The 21,206-nt window shown below is 40.7% G+C and overlaps 2 protein-coding genes across 3 annotated transcripts in view; both read left to right on the plus strand.

Moving 5' to 3' along the window:
• LOC108135186 (zinc finger protein 808) overlaps positions 1-21,206 on the plus strand; it is a 39,854-nt gene that overhangs the window by 4,051 nt on the left and 14,597 nt on the right. The window contains exon 2 of the mRNA XM_017255807.2: positions 18,173-20,621. Within this exon, the coding sequence (XP_017111296.1) occupies positions 18,190-20,621 (2,432 nt within the window). The 5' untranslated portion in view covers positions 18,173-18,189. The remainder of the gene's footprint in view (positions 1-18,172; positions 20,622-21,206) is intronic.
• On the plus strand, positions 6,889-9,073 carry LOC108135196. Of its 2 annotated transcripts, XM_041708875.1 has the most exons (2): positions 6,889-7,022; positions 7,125-9,073. In XM_041708875.1, exon 2 carries the CDS (start codon positions 7,174-7,176, stop codon positions 8,980-8,982), a length of 1,809 nt encoding a protein of 602 aa, XP_041564809.1. In that variant the 5' UTR covers positions 6,889-7,022; positions 7,125-7,173; the 3' UTR covers positions 8,983-9,073. The 2 variants fall into 2 exon arrangements, with proteins under 2 accessions (XP_041564809.1, XP_017111307.1); XM_017255818.2 differs by having other exon boundaries at positions 6,889-9,073.

Consider the following 21,206-nt stretch of genomic DNA (forward strand, 5'->3'; position numbering starts at 1 on the left):
GCGCCAGGGTGGTTGTTTGCGAGGAGTTGGACTCTGGGGGCTCAACCCCCGTAAAGATACAGCTGATTAAAGTTGCAAAATTGTCCAAATGAGATTTGGCGGCCAACGGTGGGGTAGTGAACTCCGCCAAGTATCAAAGGTTTGTTTTAAAGTGACACACTTTGATGATTCGTACGTATTAAAACATTTCTTATTATTATTACCTTTTAAAAATTGTTGAAATTAATAGGGTTAAAATTACTTTATTTAGTTTATAAAAAAATTAAATTGAAAGGTACAAATTTTTGGCTCTTCAGTTTTGGCTCTTTCTTAAGCTTTGGTAATTCCAACTATTTCAACATAAAATCAATAAGCTTTAAATACTACTGGCCCCTTGTCACCCTCCACTGTACCTCAAATCCGTAATGAAAAAGGATCCAATTTGAATGCAAAGTAGAACAGAATAGAAGGCTTATTAGAATAAATTGCAGAAATTAAAAGCCGAGCCAAGTAAATGAACCCATCTTAGCAACGAATTAAGTTGAGGCTGAGGTAAGCGGGTACCTACAACCGACTTCACTCCACCTCTGCAGCTGGCAATTACAAAATGATTGAATGGTAATTCCAGCGAGAAAAGTTGGCTTCTGCCCTTTGTATTTCTGTTGTTCGGGTGCGTTTGTGTATAGCTGGCATAAATTCCCATTATTTATGGGGGGCTGTAACTGTTTGTGATATTTTATTTCGCGCAAGGATAGCAAAGGATAATTTGCGCACCCAAAACAAACAGAACCACCCAAAAAAAAAAAACCGAAACTTAACAAAGAAAAAGCGTCCTGAATGTTTGGAATTAATTGCCCAAGCTCCTCCAATCACAAACAGAAGATGAAGCTAAGAGAAAGGGAGAAAAAAAATGTTTTAATTAATAAAATTGAATGTGTGCGAAAATTGAAAGGATTTTTCCGGCCCCTTCTTGGTGATGCTGTTGTTGTTGTTGTTGCGACATTCATCTTCGACGCTCATTTGCAGGCTTCCCTCATTGGTCTCATTTTGTATGCAAATGATTTATGCCAGAAAGTGTCCCGGCCGAAGAGTCGGGGCCAAAAACTGGATTAGAGAGTGCCAGCGCCGGCTCATTTTATTTACCACCCACCTAAACTTTTCCACACAGCGCAAATGAGCGGACATGGCCGGAAAAGTTTTTTTTCTCAGCTCCTGAGGTCGCCTAGAATTTCTCAATTGCCAGAGGGGCACTGTGTTTGTGGGTGGGCGATGGGACTTTTTTAAATATTTACTTAACATCCTATTATCCCCACGCGGACGTCGACGAGGACAAGCAGCGAACCACGACCCAGGCTTGTATCAACATTTAAAACGATAAACTTGCCACACACACAGACACCCAACCGAGAAAAATGCAAAAAGGACGAAGGACACGTCTTGTCTGTCACACCAAAATGTCACCGCGGGGTGAATTACTGGCGAACCGAGAGCGAAAAATGCTGAACAACAAAAATACTTGTTTCTAGGAAAATAAAGGTTGACGAGGAAATACCCTTATATGTTAAACGTTAGGACAAACATTTGTTGAAAAGGTTATAAACACTACTGACATATGGTGACGATGCGCAGAGCGTGTGCATTGGAGACTACTAATGCTCCTGTCAAAAGTTATTACAAAAATATTTTTCTTTGGTATTTACCAAATTTAAAATTTTTAAGCCTTTGTTTGTCGGTTTAAAAAGGGCGTAAAAACATTTTCATTTAGTCGAATGCTTCATCATTTGTCGTCGCAAAATTTTGTATCAGAAATTTTGTTGAAAATGCGACCGTCACGATTTTTATATTTAAATTAATAAAGTTGACTTTTAACTTATTATTTGAATATTTAAATTTTCCTTCCAATTAAAAAAAAATAGTAATCTATAATGACAGTACTCGCTAGATTTTGTAAAATTAAAAATATTAAATACAATCAAAAATATTTTTCTTTGACTTTTCCCTTCATTATATACAATAAATCTTAAAAGCTATTTTACTTCTTTATTCGATGTTCACAGTTGTTGTTAAAAAAGGAAATATATGTAATCAGCTCAACTTAAATTCAAAGAGTAAATCAGAATATATCATTTTTTTGAATACTTCTTCCCAGCAAGATAAATTCGGCAACATACCGATTTGTGTACACACATATAGCCTCACCTTATTTTCAGTGTATTAAATGTTGGGGTCACTGAAAAAAAAGAAAGATTTCCCTAAAACAAAGGCGCTGCTCTATGTCTATGTCTGAGCAGGACAACATCACAGTAGGCCACGCGCCCACACACACAAACAGAGCGACACAGAACAAACGACAATGCTTTAGAAAGAGACACAGATAGGCGGGGTGAAAGGGACAAAGCAACAGAGGGGGAATGTGTCAAGCGTGTGAGTGATTTATGGCGCTGCGAGTGACGAGGACGAACCAGAATTCTTCAGGATAATGCCGACATAACGAGATTGTTTTATGTACACATTTTCTCCTTGTTTGCGCCTTCGTTCCGGTGTCGTTGTTGGCTTTCGGATTCGGATTTTCGGGAGGGTGGCTTGTAGGTGGAGTCGGATCCCGTTTTGTGTACACATAATGACACTTTTCGCTGACTATTCCCATTCTGTTGTTGGCTTTGCGCACTGCGAATAGGGGCGAGATATGTCTGGCCGTGTATGTATGTATACATATAGTCTGCGGCGTTGTGTGTGCCTTATCAGTTTATATATATCCTGCTCCGTCTGTGGGCGTACTTATGCCCAAAGGACCTTCAATCAAATCCGTAATCCTCATTCAGTGCGTTAATGAGCTTCTCATTAATTTGTCACCCACAAGGGCTCACCTGATATTTTGTTCATGCCCCCAAACCGACAATCAAACGGAGGTCCTTAAAATTGTTACTGCTTAAGCTTGCTAGATGCGACAGTATATAGGTTTATCCAATTAAATACTTTGATTTGCAAGTTTTTTCGTGGAGTATGGAGAAGATTTTTGGGCTGAGATAGTACTTTATTTTTTAAGAAATCCTAATGATTATTTTATTCACAATTACTCTTATATTTAGTTCTAATACCTAAGAGCTGGATTAAGCATACTCATAAAAATGTTATTCAATTTTGATATAAAAGCTATAGTTCCAGCACAGTATAATTTAATTAATTGTTTAATAAAACAAAAAAAACATATGACTTTCCGAGAGGTCGAACCCACGCCTCTCAGCTTCCCAACATTTTTAAGGGTAACGCATTAGACCGCGAATTTATCAATTTTGAACATTTTAGGGAAATTTTTCTTGATTCCAGGCTATTTTTTTTTTACAACTAAGGGCGATTGCCTTTAAATTAAAAAAAAATGTTGGCATATGCTCGGATGAAATCGCCTTAGATTTAAAATAAACCTCTTTTTAAGATAACTACTCCTAAACAATTTTTATGGCTATTTATCTAACATTTAGGGTAATTTTTTCATATTATAAGAATACTTGCCGCTAATTTAACTCACCTAATTTTTCCTTTTTTTTTCTTTTGGATAATTATTTTGAATTAATTTTATTCGAATCGGAAAACGATACCACTGAGTAAAAAATCATCATAGCTTCCCCAAATAATTCAAAATTTTAAAGATGTTTTAAAGAATATCTAAATCTGCAATAGCTATAAGCTATATATAAGTTTCAAGTTGCCGAAGTATGCCTCCTTTTTGTTTGTTTTTTCAAATGAATTTTATTCTTCCTTTAAAATAATCTTATTAAACAGGCAAAAAAAATTGGATGTGTTCGATCTCCAAGCTATCAATTTTAGAAATCCTTGATCAATAAACATATAAACAAAAAAATATATTGTATACTTAACCAAACTGACCATAACATACACAAATATCTATAAGAATCAAAAGCTTAAGAAAAGCACAGAACAAAAATAAACAAATTTCATTCATTAAGTGCACAATTTATGACTTTGTTTGCTGGCAATTATATGTATGGTAACAAGCCAGAGATGAATGATTTATTCCATTCAGAGTGTTTGGGGTCTGAGTTTTTGTCCTTTTGGTCCTGTGGATTCTTCATAATTTCTAATTTCCGGCTAAAAACAATTCTAAACATTAAGTAGAAAATATTTGAAAAACTTTTTGCACTGACTTGGTGTTGTTGTAAATATATAACTAAACCGAGCAGCCGAGCCAACGGAAAACCGAATCGGGAAAGGAACCTCCCTGCCGACCATCCCTTGGTCCCCCTCTACCTCCGACTTACGTCGATACAAACAAGTTCTCATTAATGGCGAAGAGAAGGCTGTAGCTGGAAACTGAACTGAGAGCTGAGCTAACCCAGAAATGATACACCGAAAAAGAATGTAACAGCATGAAATTAATTTTACGAACTCCGTTAAGCTTTTATTTACTGCAAATAAGTAAATAAGTTATTTAACTGCAAGGTTTTAATAAAGAAGTATAGACAACTTGATCCATCATATGCAAAAATATTTCAAGAAAGGTATGTAGTTACAATGCAATTATTAAAGAAGGTATATTTTCAATTACCAAAAATAATTAAAAATAACGATGCTATGCCGTAAAAAACCTTGAACTGTTGACCGCTGAAATAGATTTTTTCAGTGTCCCCAAAGCCAAATTTTTAGCATGTAAATGAGTCGGGCTTGGGTTATCAAGTGTGGGAGTGGGAGTGGGCGGAAGCCAGTTGTTAGCCGGGGGGTTGGTGGTGAACAAAATATGATTTTGACAGAAAACAACAAAACAAAATCCATAATTCAGGATAAAACATAATTCCACACAGCAACAGGGGTGATAGAAGGGGAACAACCCACACAGATGCACAAGAAAAAGGAAAAGTCTGGATGGAAAGCGCCGAAAAAACAACAACATTATGAATTACGGTACAATGGCGGGAAAAGGCAAATGAGCGGCAGCGAAAAGAGGATAGCGGGGTGAGGTGGAGGTGCTTTGGGGTGAGTGAGGAGCAGTTACAGTTATTTATTAAATCCCTTTACGCATTTTCATAATAATTTCACAAAATATTTTAAATGCGATGGCGACGTCGGTCGGGTGGTTTTCTTTTTTAAGGTTTTCCTCTCTGGGAAGCGATGTCTGCCTGCCATCGGGTGATTCATGTCAGTGCCTGGGTGTTTGTATCATTAAATTTTTATGCAAGAAGGCAAACGCACAACACAACACCATTTTATGTTGGAACAGCACCAGCAAACAGCACTCATCATAAACAGGACAAACGAGCGTGAATTTAATCCCTTTTGGCACAAAGAAATCATATTTTTACTCGCGCTCAGCAAAAAAAAAAAACAAGCAAATGCTCGAAACAAAAAGAAATGGAAAAGGAAATAGGAGAAAGCAATTGAAAATATTTGGTTTCGGTTGTAGTGACTTAAATGAGTCCTATGCAAAGAATTAATTAATAACATTACAATATTTAATATTGTAATATATATAATATTTCTTTTTAGGTATGGGCTTGGGTTCAGTTTTATATAATATTTCATTTTATGTAGGGGCTTGGGTTATTCTTATTTCTTAAAACATAAAAAGAATAGATAAAAAATGCTGCTTTGAAAATTTTTGTATAGTAAGTACATATATAAGTCCGGTAAAAAATTCTACTAAAATAGCCCGATTTTACAACAAGCACTCCTCGGAAACTAAGTGAAGGGCATTCCGAGACAAAATACGCAGAAGGCGGAGTGAAAATGAAAATGACAGCACGAAAAATAATTCTAATCTCCTCATGAATATTCCTTTTGCATTTTCATTTTGCAAAGAGCGCCCGGCCAGAGCGTAAACCATCAACAAAAAGGACAACACCAGAGCGGAGTTACCATGATGGGGGTTTGGGGCTAGGGTTTTTGGGGCTGATGCGTAAACTGAAGAAATACGACGACGTCACTGTGGGAAAATGGGGCTTGGGGGTCCGAAAAGCAGAATCAGGGTGAAGCAGTTGGCTAAATGTACAATGGGAAAAAATATATATACCCCGGCAGCCGTTTGTTATTTTATTTTATTTGAGCCCAGAGACAGTGCACTGAAAAACGAAAATAGTAAAATTTTAAGGTGTTAACGTATCTTAATCTTAGTTCAATACGTTTGGGAGTACCGCTTAAAACTTTTTTCGCTTAGTATTTGACTTTGACAAAACAAAAAGGAAAAACGTTTGCAATATATTTTGAAAAATCTACGTAATGAATTCACAACATGCTCAAGTTCCCAAACCTATGATACTCCTCCAAGTCGATTTGTTTGGTATCCCGTTTCTCTCAGTGAACGGTTCCCTGGCCCCACCGTGACGGTATCCGTGTTCCTATTGCATTCCCCTCCACTCCTGTGTCCGGCATCTCACTGATGGGCAGTCGTCGTTCAAGTGCCGTACTTGCCAGCTTCGTCGTCATCCTCGCTTTGGGTCGGCCATGGACGCCATCGAAATTATAAACTTGGCTGCTAAAGAAGGTTAAGTGATAAATTAACGCCACTGCCCCCGGTCTCCGCCAGCCATCTTTTTTGATTCTGGCTAGGATTGGAGTGGACTGGAACTCCGGACGCGAATGGGAATGCTTTATGCACGAGTGGACCTTTTAGTTTATTGTTATTTTTAAAAGGAGTTGGACTAAAAAGAGCTCAGCTTGAACTTAATAATTACGAAAAGTGGACCAGAAATAAAACAAGGGAGACGCACTTAGTTCTTGTAATGGCTGTACTTATTGCCCACGCTGATGAAGTTATTGAAATTTCACAGTCTTTGACACAACTTGTTTAAACTTAATTTGTATTCCTTAGCTTCAATGAAACTTCATCGCTTCAAGGATTTTTTTTGGGATTTTAGAAAGTTTTGGATAAGTTATTATTATTTTTCCTGTTTCTAAAATCTCTATCACTTCGGCTTTTCTAATTTTGTTAATTTCGGCATTAAAAATTATGAAATCTTTGACGAACACTTCTCCGCTTTTAGCTTTCATTTATAGAATTGCGCTTTCAAACTGAAGCACCGACGAACTGTTGGGTATCTTCAAAAATTGCATTATATTTTTAATAACTGAAATTTTGATGCGATTGAAATATGCAAAATGAGAGTCTGCAATATACGTTGCTGTTTCTTTTCTAGCTTGGTGTTTTTCTCCCTCGTTTACTACTATAATGACGTGGTAGTCGACATGCTAATCTTCCAGGAGCACCACCTTGTGGAGAGGTACTTTGTGAACACTATGGGATGTCGGATGCTGACCATGGTTCCCAACGAACGGGACGTGATGCTCCTGTGGCGCGGCCTGCGCAGGGAGTTTTGTGCCAGCGAACTGGACTTGACGTCCTTCAGCAGCTGTGATAACAACTACCTGAGGACGGAGGTGGACATAGAGTTCATCGTGTCAAGGTTCGGGGTCACAGATTTGGAGAGCTTCGAGTGCCAGTATCATGCTATGCAGCGGAAAACCGATTTCGACAATCGGTATTTGTACAGTCGGCGATTTCCACTGCTGGAGGATGGAAACAATACAATTGAACCCCATGCGGATATCATAAGGGCTGAGTGCTTTCTCAACGGCACGAGCATATATAACGGAGTTCACTTCTACGTCCAGCCACCCGACGAATGGCTGCGGAACACCAAGGGTATCCCTCCCCTCAAGTTGGCCGCCGACGCCGGCAGCTTGTCCGTTTTGATCTTGGGCCTGGACTCCATTTCCCAAATGCATTTCCACCGGAGTATGGGTCGCACAGCCAACTTTCTGCTCTCCCTGCCGCACGTCGTGCTCAAGGGCTTCAATCGGCTGGGAAATAACACCTTCGACAGTATGATGCCGCTGCTGAGCGGGCTAAGTGGTCCCGACTTAAAGGATCTTTCCTCAAAATTCAAGAGTCTGGACAACTGCCCTTTTATCTGGAAAGTCTTCCAGCAAGCCGGCTATGAAACCGCTCTGGGTGAGGACAACATAGACAAGAGCATGTTTGCGAAGGGTTTCGAAGATCCACCCACGGACTTTTATCTCCGGCCAGCGTTGCTCGAGATGTGGCTAAAAACCAGAACGGACCAGTTACATGGTACCCACTGTAACGAGAAGGATAGCTATGCCATGGTGCTCAGGGAGTTCCTCTTTAAGATGCTGCCCCACCACAAGGTGCATAGGTTCTTCACGTTCCTTTGGTGGACGCAGGGCATCGATCACGTGTTTAACTACGGCCGTAGGCTGGACCGCCCGTTTCTGAAAATGTTCAATTCGATAGCCAGCAGCGGCCTTCTGAAGAACACTCTACTGTTGGTGGTTTCCAATCACGGATTGAATAAGGGGCGATTTTACAAAACGGTGCAGGGAAAAGTTGAGGAGAGTCTGCCACTGGCCATGCTCTGCTACCCTCGGTGGCTGGAAGAACGGTATCCTCAGGCCATCAGCAACTTGAAGACCAACAACCACCGACTGGTCACTGCCTTCGATCTGCATGCCACTCTCCTGGACTTGCCCAATCTGACGTCACTGGAGGATGAGCAGCTCCAGAAGCGAAGTGCGGACTTAAAGGCTCTGGAGAAGAATCCACCACGAGGAATTAGCCTTTTCCTGCCCATACCAGAAAACAGAGACTGTGCTTTGGCCAGCATACCCACGGAGTATTGCCTGTGTCAGCAACATAGAAACACATCGACTGCGGATGGATATGTTCTGCGGGCCGCCCGCCTCATTATCCGGAACATCAACAAGGTCCTGCACCTACACACTCCGCCCTGCAGTAGATTGTCTCTGGATCGGGTATTATCTGCCGAGAAGTGGCGGCGCACGGCGGATGATCACCAGTCCGAATTCAGGGTCAGGCTGCTGGCCACTCCTGGCGGGGGTCAGTTTGAAGGTGTCGTGAGGTATACGGGCTACAAGCTGGCCATAGACGGGTCGTTAAAGCGCGTGAATGACTATGGAAATGACTCGCACTGCATTCAGAACTACCTTATTGAAATGTATTGCTTTTGTCATTAAAATACTCATTCACAGCTGGGAAAAATTGTTTCCTGAAGATTATTACTATTGTCTGTTATAAACAGCATTAGTACTATTTAAGTTCCTAAAACCAATTTAATAAAATTTATTTTAATTAAATAGATTTGTTCGAAGGTATAAGATGTTTTTATTCGATTATAAAAATGTATTTTATAGCAGCCATTTTAATTCTAGATCCTTTGCATTGTGGGCCACAGACGATTTAGCTTAATTATTCCGATAAACATTAGCCAGTTCCTTCGAATGACATCATTAGCCCATCTGGATGAGCTTCAGTCAAGCTGCCAATAGATTTCTGGCAATCTATTTCACCAGACATACAGACAAGTCTACATCATATGTTCCTTGGAGAAACGATGACTGCTTGGCGTTGGGTTTAATCTGATGATTTATAGAAAATTTAGGTCGCCATATAGTCGCATTAATTAAGGCTCATAATGAGTGATTTATGCGAGAGCTCAGCCCAGCTCAGTCTAACTCCAGCCTGCATTATTCCTTCCCCCGATTTCCACTTCCTGGCTCACATCACATCCTGCCGCCATGATAAGAAATGTTTTGCCAACGTTAACGCCTGCGGCCAGAAAGTCACATTAGCACAAATGCCCGTAATTATGCTTTTTATGATGCCACTCACACCCCGCTCCTCTATGGGTGTGTGGCATTCAGAACAGAACCTTATCAGCCCAGAGTGTGTTTGTGTTTGGATGCCGCCTCTCCTTAACTGTGTAAACATTTTACGTCTTTTTAATTCCACTTTTATGTGCAACCGGCGTCAATCACACAAATATTTATAGTTTCTTTATAATGCGTTTCTCTGACTGATTTATGAACCTCCTGCCCAATATTGCAAACCGTCCTGCCATGTGGTCCTGCATTTGACGTGTGATTTATGCCAGATTGACAACTTCAGGAAATAAATGTTTAAAATAAATATATTTATGATCTTAGTTCATTGTTGAGGGGGTCTCCACCACTGTGGGTGGTTTTCTAGAATTCTTGAATATTTTTTTGTTCTTTTTTAATACGTTACTCGTAGATTTTGTAAATTTCATTCGTTTAACTATACTACTCTCATTCAATGGTACTCCAAATCGTACCATTGTTTTAGAAGTTAATAAACATTTTCGGCAACTATGTGCGAAAATTTGGTGAAAATTTGATCGATCGGATGGCAGCCAGATAAATAAAGAAAATATCCGCAACTTTTTTTTATAATTTTTTTAAAATGCATCTTTTTGTCGACGTTTCTCTGGTCACTGGTTAGCACTGGCTCACGGTCCTGAAGTTTAAAGTAATTTCCAACTATCCAACTGCTGTGTCACCATTGCAGGCACTTACTCATTCAACCTATTTAGAAGTCATTTAGGATTGTTTCGCTTACTACTCTTTACTATCTGTTCTGGCATTCTGAGCTAAAATATGTACGTTTATGTTTTATTTAGCATATTATATTTAACATAAAAATGGTTCGTCTTTCAGAAAGTTCCTACATTAAAGTAGGCATAATTATTTCCACACAATTAGAAAAACGTCATCCCCTGCCACTTAAAATCCATTCTAATGCCGCTAAATCATTTTAATAAGCTTGTACGGAGCTGGCAGCTCGTAAAAGCGGAAACGCTTCCCATCTCTCTCTTCCAAAAGTCGTTAGAGTCGTAAATTCGGTAAACGCGCTTAAGTGATTTTCACACTAAAAACCAGCGGGTCACTTTGACTCGACTTGACTTGCCTTGACTATTTCAAATGGTTCTTTCTCGCTGGCAGTCGAAACATAAAATTTAATTTTATGTACACATAACGCGTACCAACTCGTCGGAACACAGTTCAACAATTAAAGAACAATAAAAGTCACTTTGATGAGGTTCTCCTTTGTGGTTTGGCCCCGACTTGCTTGATTGTCCGCCTGGCCGATTTTAATGGCCATCATCATCGACATTTTTTTGACAACTGACAAGTCACGGGTCAGCGTCGAGGGCGACATATCTGTCACGCCTATTTTGCGGGTCGAAAGCACCTGGACTGGGGTTTCTGTTGTTTACCCTTGTTTACTGTCAAGTAATGGCAGCCTCGTTAAATCTCTCATTTTACGAGCGTCTTAAAAACGCATCGTAAAATCTACGACCAGCGGAGGACCTCAACGGACCAGCTGTCTGTTTATTTAATAATACATTTCTGATTTGCCGGGTGTAAAGTAGTCATTGTCAACCCGCGGCCTCCCTCATCATTTGTCTTGGCTCACACTTAAATTGAAACCCACTCGGACGACGCCCACTTGATATACATGCATAATACAAATCAAAATTTATGACAAACCAAATCCCCGAAACAAGTAGAAGGTGAACTCTGAGCGTTCTCAACAAATTGGTATATTTACGATCGGAAGGATGGGCCGGAGGAGCCGATCCCACGCGTCAGAGACAAAGCAAACGGAAGCGCCGCAGCCATTTGGGAGTCACGCAAAGTCACCAGAGTCGATGCATTAATGGGAGCCACTTAACAGGGATTTATCACCTCCGCCCACAGAGCGGTTATGGTGCTATAAAGATCGCATAAGGCCTAAGGAACCAAGCGGATGAAGTCCGCCTGATGGATGCATCGAGTGGGACTTTCATTCCAGCATTGGGATGGGTTGGGTTAGCCCTGGTCTATCTGCGCAAATTCTAATTGATGGATATATTGATAGGCTCTGGGTCTTTGATTGCTTTTGAATTGGATACGGGTTGTATGGGAGCGGCTGCAGATGACATCAAATAAAATGTTTAATGGAAAAAAACTTCAAAAGTCTAAGAATTTATCGTTTCTTGATAATAATATCTTGATTTAGATTTAGAAGATTTAACGAAGTAATGAAAAGCTTGAATGTAACGCCAGGCGAGTCGATATAAACATGTCTAATTTTTTTTTTAAAACTTGGTTTTCTGCTATCTTTGAAGGTTGAATATATGTCGGAATGGGCCGCATGGAACGACTATTTTATATAGATCACAAAGGAATAATCTGAAAAATTAATGAAAGCAAAATAAGAACTTTGTTGTATTTCAATTAATACGAATTTATACCGAGATATAGTAATGGCTAACTTTTCTGGAATTGCGGTTTTGATTTTATAAAAATCTGACAACGATATCATTTTGCTGATATCGGAGCGATCGAAAAATTCTAAAATAGACGTACAAAAAGTACCAGCGCAAATTGTAACAAGAAATGCACTTAAACTTTTGGAAACCCCAGTAACCCGTATAAAAGCGGGTTATTGAATACAGAACATATTTTAGCAACCTATTTCCTCAAATTGCCGCAATTATTAAGTTATGATAACCGTGGCCATCCGAAGCCTACTCAATGTCCCGGCCATGCTAAATATAAAATTAAATGCATTTCCTACCTGTCTCCTAAACATCCAGCGGATGAGCCACTCCGGCAGATTAAGGAAGAGAATAACAACAAATTCCATATCATATTTACGGCCAATAATCGGCCAGGCGGAGCGAGACAGATAGAGAAGAGGCAAAAGCAATCAGAATACTAAATCTGATGTACGCCGCTAATTGCGCATAGATTACCAGATGCATGAGCGATATTGCAGGCGAGGCTAGGCCGCCCAATGCCAATCCAGGGAAGCTGGCCAGGAAGGGAGCGTGGATGCGTGTTGGCCAGGAAACGAGTCCTCATCGGCAACAAACCAGGCGACAGCTCAATGAGAAATTGCGACAGAGACAACTCTATTCGGCCAATCGGCGGAGGCCCAGCTCCCCTGAACAACGAGAGTCTCGGGATCGGCAAGACCGTTGCTTATTTATTTCGAATTGACCCATTTGGTAATATTCATAATTTAAGTGCGCACGAAAGCCGCCTCGTCCACATCGTCTTGGTTGTTGGCCACAAAAAGCTGCATAAATTCTCGCTGCCCAGATCAGTTTTTTTAGTGTGGTGCCATTTGAGTTTATTTGCGATGGTTGCGCTGTCATAAGTTGCCGCCAAATTGTTGCATTGTACCTGCTGCGAGATGCAGGGAAATCAGAGTTAAAGATCCCACTCGGCCAGCTTGTAACTCAGGAATCATTAAAAAGTGCGAGATACTTTATGAATTCGTCGTGGGCCGAGATCAGAGTGGCCAAACGGACCCGCTGGATGCTGGAATCGAACGACGAGCGGCGTGAAATATTCACATTAAAACGTACGATCATCCTCGCCTTAAATGCAAACTAGTCTGATCCCCCCAAAACCCCGTCTATGGAACTGCCCGCTGAATTATTGTTAACGATTTTCTGTTAATTCCAGTCATACGTTTTCGGTTCGATTTCATGGTTTGTCTGGTATTGACTTTGTTTTGAATGTTAATGGCTCGATTAGTGGATCAAGGATGGGTTTCGAAATGGTTTCAACGCAAGATATTGGCGCTTTGGGACTCAGTTTTTATTCTATTCGAATAATATTCCGCTGATTGCATACTAAGAATAAATTTACACATCTGTTTTTCTCTTCTAGCACTTAAAACACTCAAACATAAAAATGAATTAATTTAGTACTCGTCATTACGAAAACGATATTTTCTGTATCATTACATTATTTTTTGAGAACTTCAGTTTCCTTTTAATTATAAGACCAGAGGCAGTCTTAAAATAAGTTTTTGTAAAAGCCAAAGCTTCTTCTTCGCACGAAACAAAGAACTAATTTCCATCATTATCGAGTTAATGCAACCGATTAGCATATTCTCGTTTACGATGCGCAATAACTTACAACGCCGAATTTATTATTATTGGCATCTCTTGATTTCTCCTCGTCAGCTGCCAGGCATTTTTAATTTCCAATTGATTGTCCCCCTCACTGTTTTACGGTCGTCCCCAAAGAGATGCAACACACCGGCAGATGCCACTCATGAAGACTCGGGATATTGAGCCTGTGATCAGGGATCTGGGTTGGTCGGGCCTACCTGTTGAGTGCAGCGCGATTCGCTGGACGGTCATCAGGTTTATGTGGCAAATAATTTTTTTATTTTGTTCGTTCATAAAAGAGTAGTCGTAAAATTTTTTGATGACGTTTGTCAAGCTGCCAGGTTCGCCTGCATGGCAATGAATTTTTGCAGTTTTTACCATTAAATCGATATATTTATGACACTCCACTTAAGCTCCATCAAATTAAGTATTTTAAGGCGATTTGACCTGTTTTTGTTTTTTTTTTGGTTTATTTTTAGAATTTATTTGAGTGAAGCAGATGAGCATCGCATGCATTATGACTGTTAAGGTTTTATTGCAAACAGTTAAAATTTTAATATATTTCTTTAAAAAATTAAATTAAAAAAAGTCCGCCATATTACACTACTTATACTAAATTTTTAAAAACAAGGACACATTTTTTTTATCAACATTAATAGTTTGTAAAATACATACAAAATGGTCAGCATTAACCGTAAAATGGTGGTTACAATTTTGAATCTTGGGTGAGAAAAAACTTTGTATTCGTTCAAATATTAGTTGTCTTTGTAAGTATATGTTGCTTTGTACATTCTAATCATGGTCCACAGCTTGTAGCAGATATTGTCTGTCCGCTTAAGTATTTGTACTAAATATGACCATTATAAGTATAAATTCCAACAAAATTTGTAAACCATAAAGTTTAAACATCAAACGTAGTTCCTTATATAGATGTATTGTGACTTATAAGTAGCGACTATTTCATGAATGGGGCAAATGACATGGTAAACTTTATTGTTTTTTATATTGATGACTCAAATAATGAATCATAGTGTTATTGTAAACGTGCTTAAAATCTTAAGGTACTTTATATAATCTCCGATTTGCTTACCAGTCCAATGTCCTTTCATATGCAGACCTTTTGGGTTTGACATTAAATGCCATGTTGTACAGTATGTCTATTTGCTGTTCCAACTGACGTCGATGGCCGTACACACAAGGCACTCCCATTTGACCCCGTCCCTCTGGGCATGTGTGTGCGTTATTTCGCGCTTGTGGTACTAAATTGGGTGATAACTCCTTTTTAATGGCTTCGCTTTTGCCTGGCTGGTTTGTTGCTGATGTTCTTATTGTTGTTGCCGTTGTTCTAAGTTTTATTTTTATTTGTCTCGCTAAAACTCAATTTTCGAATCAAACAACCATGAGGATTTCTCGTGGCCTCCATTGGCACCCTCCCTCCGATTCTCTTCCTCGATTGTGTGGTTCAGTGTTTGCTGATGATGCCCTCAAACAACAACAATATCAGGGTAACAACAGCAACAACATTGTCATGTTATTTGTTGTTTTGCTATTGCCCCATTGCTTTTATTGTTGTTGATGACGCAGAGCCTGAGGTTGACTCTGGTGTGGATTCCCTTGGATCGGGATTGGGATTGGGATTGGGCTGGGATCGGGCTGGGGATTCGGGTGGGTATTGGATCGTCGTCGTCGTACGTTGTCACAAATGCAAATAATGGGACAATTGTGCTATGCAGGATTTTAACTGCTTTTATTATTTAATTCCTTAATAGAGCCATACTGGCAATTACCATACGAGTATGTCTGTCACCAGAAGTCTTTTATCGTTCCGTTAGCAGATTTTTAAAGATTTCCGATTCTGTTTTGTTTATATTTTTATTAGTCCTATTTGTAGTGATTTACCAAAAATTAAATAATGCTTTAAAAAGTACGCAGTGAAACAAGGAGCTCAATTAAAAATGTTGGGAACAAAATATTTATTTCAGAATAAATATAGAGCTAAATACAAGCGTTTCCTTTTTATCGTTTCAAATGTCGCCCAATTTTCAATTTAATTAGCAGCATAAAATTTGCCACTGTTGGTGAAGACTAAAAATTGTCAGGGCCACAAAACAAATAAATAAGCCGCTGCATGTGGTGCTGCCAGCACGTTAATTGTTAAACAAATGTGCGTTTATCACTCACAGAAACAACGAATGCGGTGGGGGTTGGCCAATATTGTCCTTGTTCGTTAGACGGATGAAGGCGGCAAACGCGCATGTTTGGCATGACCCATCGCCCACCGCCCATCGCCCATCGCCCATATAAGCCCTATCACATATCCCGCATTCCCACATTCCCACACGGATCCATATCATCCGGGCATGGAAACGGTAATGGGAATGAGAATGGGGCTCTGCATTGGAATTGTTATGTTTTTCGTATTTAACCTCAGACATGGGCCTCGTTTGTATAAATTCCCGCCAACTGCTGCCAGCGATTGTTGTTGGTGCAATTGTGCGCTGAAATTATTAACAGCCGAGACGACAACACAGGAATGGCACAGCGGCAACAGCGCCAACAGCAGCAGCAGCATCAGCAACATCAGAGTTGCTGGCGTCAACGTCGACTTCGACGCATCGTTCATCGCGCTCACATATGGCGGAAATGACACTTTTACATTTAGCATCGCGAACGGGCCGGAAAGGGACGGCGATTCAAAAGGAGACAGAAACAGACCCGGAGCGCTTACACGGACGCAACACAGACGCCATAAACTTCATTTCTGACAGGCCGCAACACACATGCCAACCGGCCAACAGGCGGATACGTAACGCGAAGCAGCTCGGAAAACGGGACGCGAGTACGGACACGGCCATGTCAACGCTGCGGTGGCCATGACTGTTGCTCTGATGCAAGGGTTGGTGGTGGGGTGGGTGGTGGCGGGGTGGATCTCCGACTAATGAATAAAGCGGGCTGAAATATTACCCTGCCGGAGCTAAGAGCCAGTTTATTTTGTGAAGCTCCCATGAAGAGGTGGTGGATGGGGACCACAGTCAGCAGACTGGATCACCACAAATCATTCGGTTGCTGGCTTAGCTATGGTAATCTATTTAGAGTAGAGCAAACAAACTCAAATATCAAAAACAAACGGATTTGGTAGATTTCTTAAAAATGGGCGGTTTTGTAAATTCGTTTGATGCACTTCTGCGAAAGTTGTGTAAGTCGGGCACATGGAATGCCATTTGGACAAAAGCTCGAAAAACTTATAGTTTTGTTTATCGTTCAGACGCTTAATATTTTAACTTTTAAATGGTACAAAAACCTTATTTTAGGCATAACAAGAAAGGAAGAAAACTTTGGGAGCCGAAGTTCATATACCCTCGCAGCTATTTTAAAAATTAAATAAAAAACATTGAAGCTATGATAATTTGCAGCTCAATTATTAAATAGTTCCTATGGCAGCTATATGATATCGTTATCCGATTTTAATAAAATTGAAAGCGTAATTCTGAACTGTCAAATTGTTAATTAGTTCATATACCCTCGCAGCTATTTTAAAAATTAAATAAAAAACATTGAAGCTATGATAATTTGCAGCTCAATTAGTTCCTATGGCAGCTATATGATATCGTTATCCGATTTTAATTAAATTGAAAGCGTAATTCTGAATTGTCAAATTGTTAATTAGTCAAAAAGAATTACTAAAAAATATTTCAAAGCAAAAAAGTTATATTTAAAAAAAAATTTTTTTATAGTCATCTGATTTTGATGAAATTTAAACCGTAATTTTGAAATTCTTAACCATTAACTATATGTCGAAGAACTAATAAAAAATTTAAAAAACAACAACGTTATAATTTTTTTCATTAATTTTTTCAATTTTTCCTATTGGAGCTATATGCAATAGTCGTCCGATCCGGCTCCTACCAACTTATGTACTACCTGCAATAAAAAGACAACGATCTTAATAAATTATTTAGCAATCACGTTATTTTTACCTAGTTAAGAGGGGTTTTGTTTGATAGGCTATAGGCATAGTGCTTAGAAATGTCCAATTTATTATAATTAAGTGTCTGCACACGGAAAAAAGCGAAATTTTGGATCCCTGGTTATCTACCAATCTATTTTGGATTCTTAGATTTCGGATGTTCCAGTTTCGGGCACCGTAAGTCGACTTGCTGTTCAATATTTCTCTATGAAAATTGAAAATTATGTATTTTAAATGTAGTACTTAAACGTACCATTGGTATTTAAAAATAGATTATAGCGGTTTCATTAAAAAAATTACCAAAAATCTACCTTTTTTACACGAGCTAACCATTTTTTTGATAAAAGTAAACTATTTAAGTTGTAAAGTAACAAATTTGAAGTCCTAAAATATTTCACAAGTAACAATTAATAATAATAAAACCCTTTAACAGCTTATGTAAAGTTGTTGATAAATTTAAAAACCTAATATGAAATATCTTTCTCAGTTTTTTTTTAGATCACCATGAACACGGACGATCTTGAGGATACACATCTGTGCATCAAGTGCAATGCCACCATTCTTGGGCTCACGAAATACATTGAGCACCGGAAAAGGAACTGCCTGATGCCAGAGAAGCAAATTGTGACGCCAACCACAGATGGACCAGCAACCACATCCAACCCCACTCAAGTATCCCCGACCAGTAACTTGAGTCACACCTACGATGGCTTCCACTTCACGGAACCGGAGGCTCCAAGTAGCTATCTCCGTAAGACTGCAGCTAGTCATGGGGGAAAAACCTCTAAATCGCTGACGGAAGTGTATGATCTGCCATACGAACTTGGAGCTGATTTGTTTTTCTCCTCGCTACAACTGCAGAGCGTCTCCACGGGCGGAAAAACAGGATCGGTGGCTCGTCAGGAGAGGAGCAAAGATGAGTCCTGGCCAGCGCCCAGTGGAGACCCCTTACTGAAAGCTGTCAGGGAGCACGATGAATCGGTGTTCAAGCCCCTCAACTTTGATCATGATTCGCCAGAAGCCAGTGAAGAAGATGAGGATGACGAGGAACACGATGATTTTGATGCGGAAGACGATGAAGAGGAGTATGAAGTGAGGCGTCATTCACCCCCCACAGTGCCCGCCACTCACACAGGTGGTAAGTGGAAGCCGGAACACCGTCCGCAATTGCGACATCCACACATAGAACGCATCTCGCCCAGCTGGGATGAGCCACCCGAAGAGACATACGCCCACCCGCCAGCGGATCATACGAAGGGCAAATGGGTGCCAGGCAGCAAACAATTGGAGTATCGCGAAAATATAGATCTCACCAGGTTGGAGCAGCCGAGTGCGAGCTTTTGGTGCAACATCTGCTGTAGACGGCTGAAAAGCCGCACGAACTACGAGCAACATTTGCGGAGTGGCTACCACGTCAAAAGAGCCGACGCAGAGTGCCAACTAGAGCAGGCTACTCTGGGCAGGGAACTGACCCTGGGCAAGGATTTCGCAGTGGAAGCTAACAAGGACAAGCAAGAGCCGAAGCCTCCAAAACGACAAAGAAGGGCCAATCTCCTGCGATGCGATCTCTGCCGTCACACGATGGCCAGGCATTTGATGGGCAAGCATTTGATCTCCCATTACCACTACAGAAGACTGCAGCAGCAGAGTCGGCTGAGGAGGAAGACTTGCCTGCAGGACATACTCAAACACATGGGCAGCATAGTGAGGCAATCTCCTTTCCAATGCCTGCCCTGCAGATTCTACGCCAACTCTGAGGAGACCTTTCTCCACCACTGGCAATCAGAGGGTCACTTGGAACTCACGCAAAAACTGGGCGGAACATTCTGGTGTGGCTTTTGTCAGTTTGAGTGCACCACCAATGATGCCATGTGGCTTCATTTGTTGCATCCCTCTCATAAGGAAGTGCAAATGGCCCTCAACAGATCAGTTCCCATATGCATAGCCCAAAGAAGACGCCTCCAGTGCTCCAGTTGCGGAACGGGCTTCTTGTACAACTTTCAACTTCGTCGGCACTTCAGCTCGGAACATCCCGGCATTCCTCCTACTGGCACCGCAGCCGATGAATATCAGAGTAGGTTTCGGTGTGGCCTGTGCGGGGCTCCACAGAAATCCCGCATGGCTCTCCAGCGCCATGAAAAGCAGAAACACCTCTTGGCGAGGTACTACTGTGCCATCTGTCGCCTGGAATTCGATACACCCTTGGATGCGCGACGCCACCGGAGCTTGAAGCAACACAGGCTAAAGGCCAGGCCCAAAGTGTCAATCTCACAGCCAGAAAAAGAAATAGAACATATGCTAAGGGAAGTCCTGGATGAGCCACCACTTAACCCTCCCGCTAAAAGGAGTACACTTAACAAAGCAAAATGTCCAAACTGCCGGCAAATGTTTGACTCACCTCAGAGTTTGGCCCAACACCGAGCTGAAGCTCATCCGGCGGACAACCATTTGTGTTTGAGCTGTGGAACAAGCTTTCAGTCTGCTCAGGCACTCGGCAGGCACACCCGCAGCTGTCAGCCGCTGGCCAGCACCTCATCATCCGCCAGTCCCTCTTTGGCCGAAAGGAAACCCACCTATTCTTGTGACAAGTGTAGCTTCCAATCTCAGTATGAGTCCGATCTGGTCTATCACCGCATTTTTCACTCACGATCTGGAACCATTGGTAGGAACGAGCTGCTTCAGTGCCCCCTGTGCCCCAAGAATTTTAAGAAGCACTCCCTCAGAGCTCATCTGAGAAACCATACAAATGAAAAAATATTTGAGTGCACAGAGTGCCTGCAGAAGTTTGCCAGAAGTCACAACCTTAAGAACCACATTGCCAACATGCATGCCAAAAAGGAAGATCAGGACAAGGATAAGTCCGCAACGAAAAGAGCTGCCGATCAATCCAAACCCAAGTACCAGTGTGGAACCTGTGGAAAAATTTTGGCGAAAAAGTAAGTAATAAAACCTACATTTTCAATTAAATCGCAGTACTTTCAAGCATTAAAACACTCCGCCAATTTGTTACCCAGCCCTTGCAATTTGGGAATCTGTACAAAGACCGCTAATTAGAAACTCGGAATGGCCTCAGGCTTTCGACTGGCTGCAATGGAAATACTTGCCTTATGAAAATGTCATGCAACTTATTGTAGTCCCCAAAAATCGCCCAAATAGTTTGCCATTATAAAAGTCTCAAATAAACAACAAGAAGGCTAAAAAAAAGAGCGGTTAGGGAATTTCTGCAAATGAAATCCATGCAAACTCGTGTGTGGTTGCATTAATTAAAAATTCCAAGCTGCAGTATGTGAGAATAAGTAACCGAAAGAATACAACAAAATATAACTCATTAAGTGCTGGGCATTCCGGCAAAAAACGCGAGGACACCCCCAAATGTGTACTGCAGCCACAAAATATGCAATGCACTCGCAAATCAAGCCTGCGGCTTTTCCACCAAAAACTGCAATTTTCCCGTTCCCGAAAATAAATATATTTGCGGATAAACAAAGACGCAAGCAGTAAAGACAACAGGGTTCTTGTAC

The sequence above is a fragment of the Drosophila elegans genome, unplaced genomic scaffold (genome assembly GCF_018152505.1).
Source record: "Drosophila elegans isolate 14027-0461.03 unplaced genomic scaffold, ASM1815250v1 contig_397, whole genome shotgun sequence".
In the NCBI taxonomy this organism is placed as follows: Eukaryota; Metazoa; Arthropoda; class Insecta; order Diptera; family Drosophilidae; genus Drosophila; species Drosophila elegans.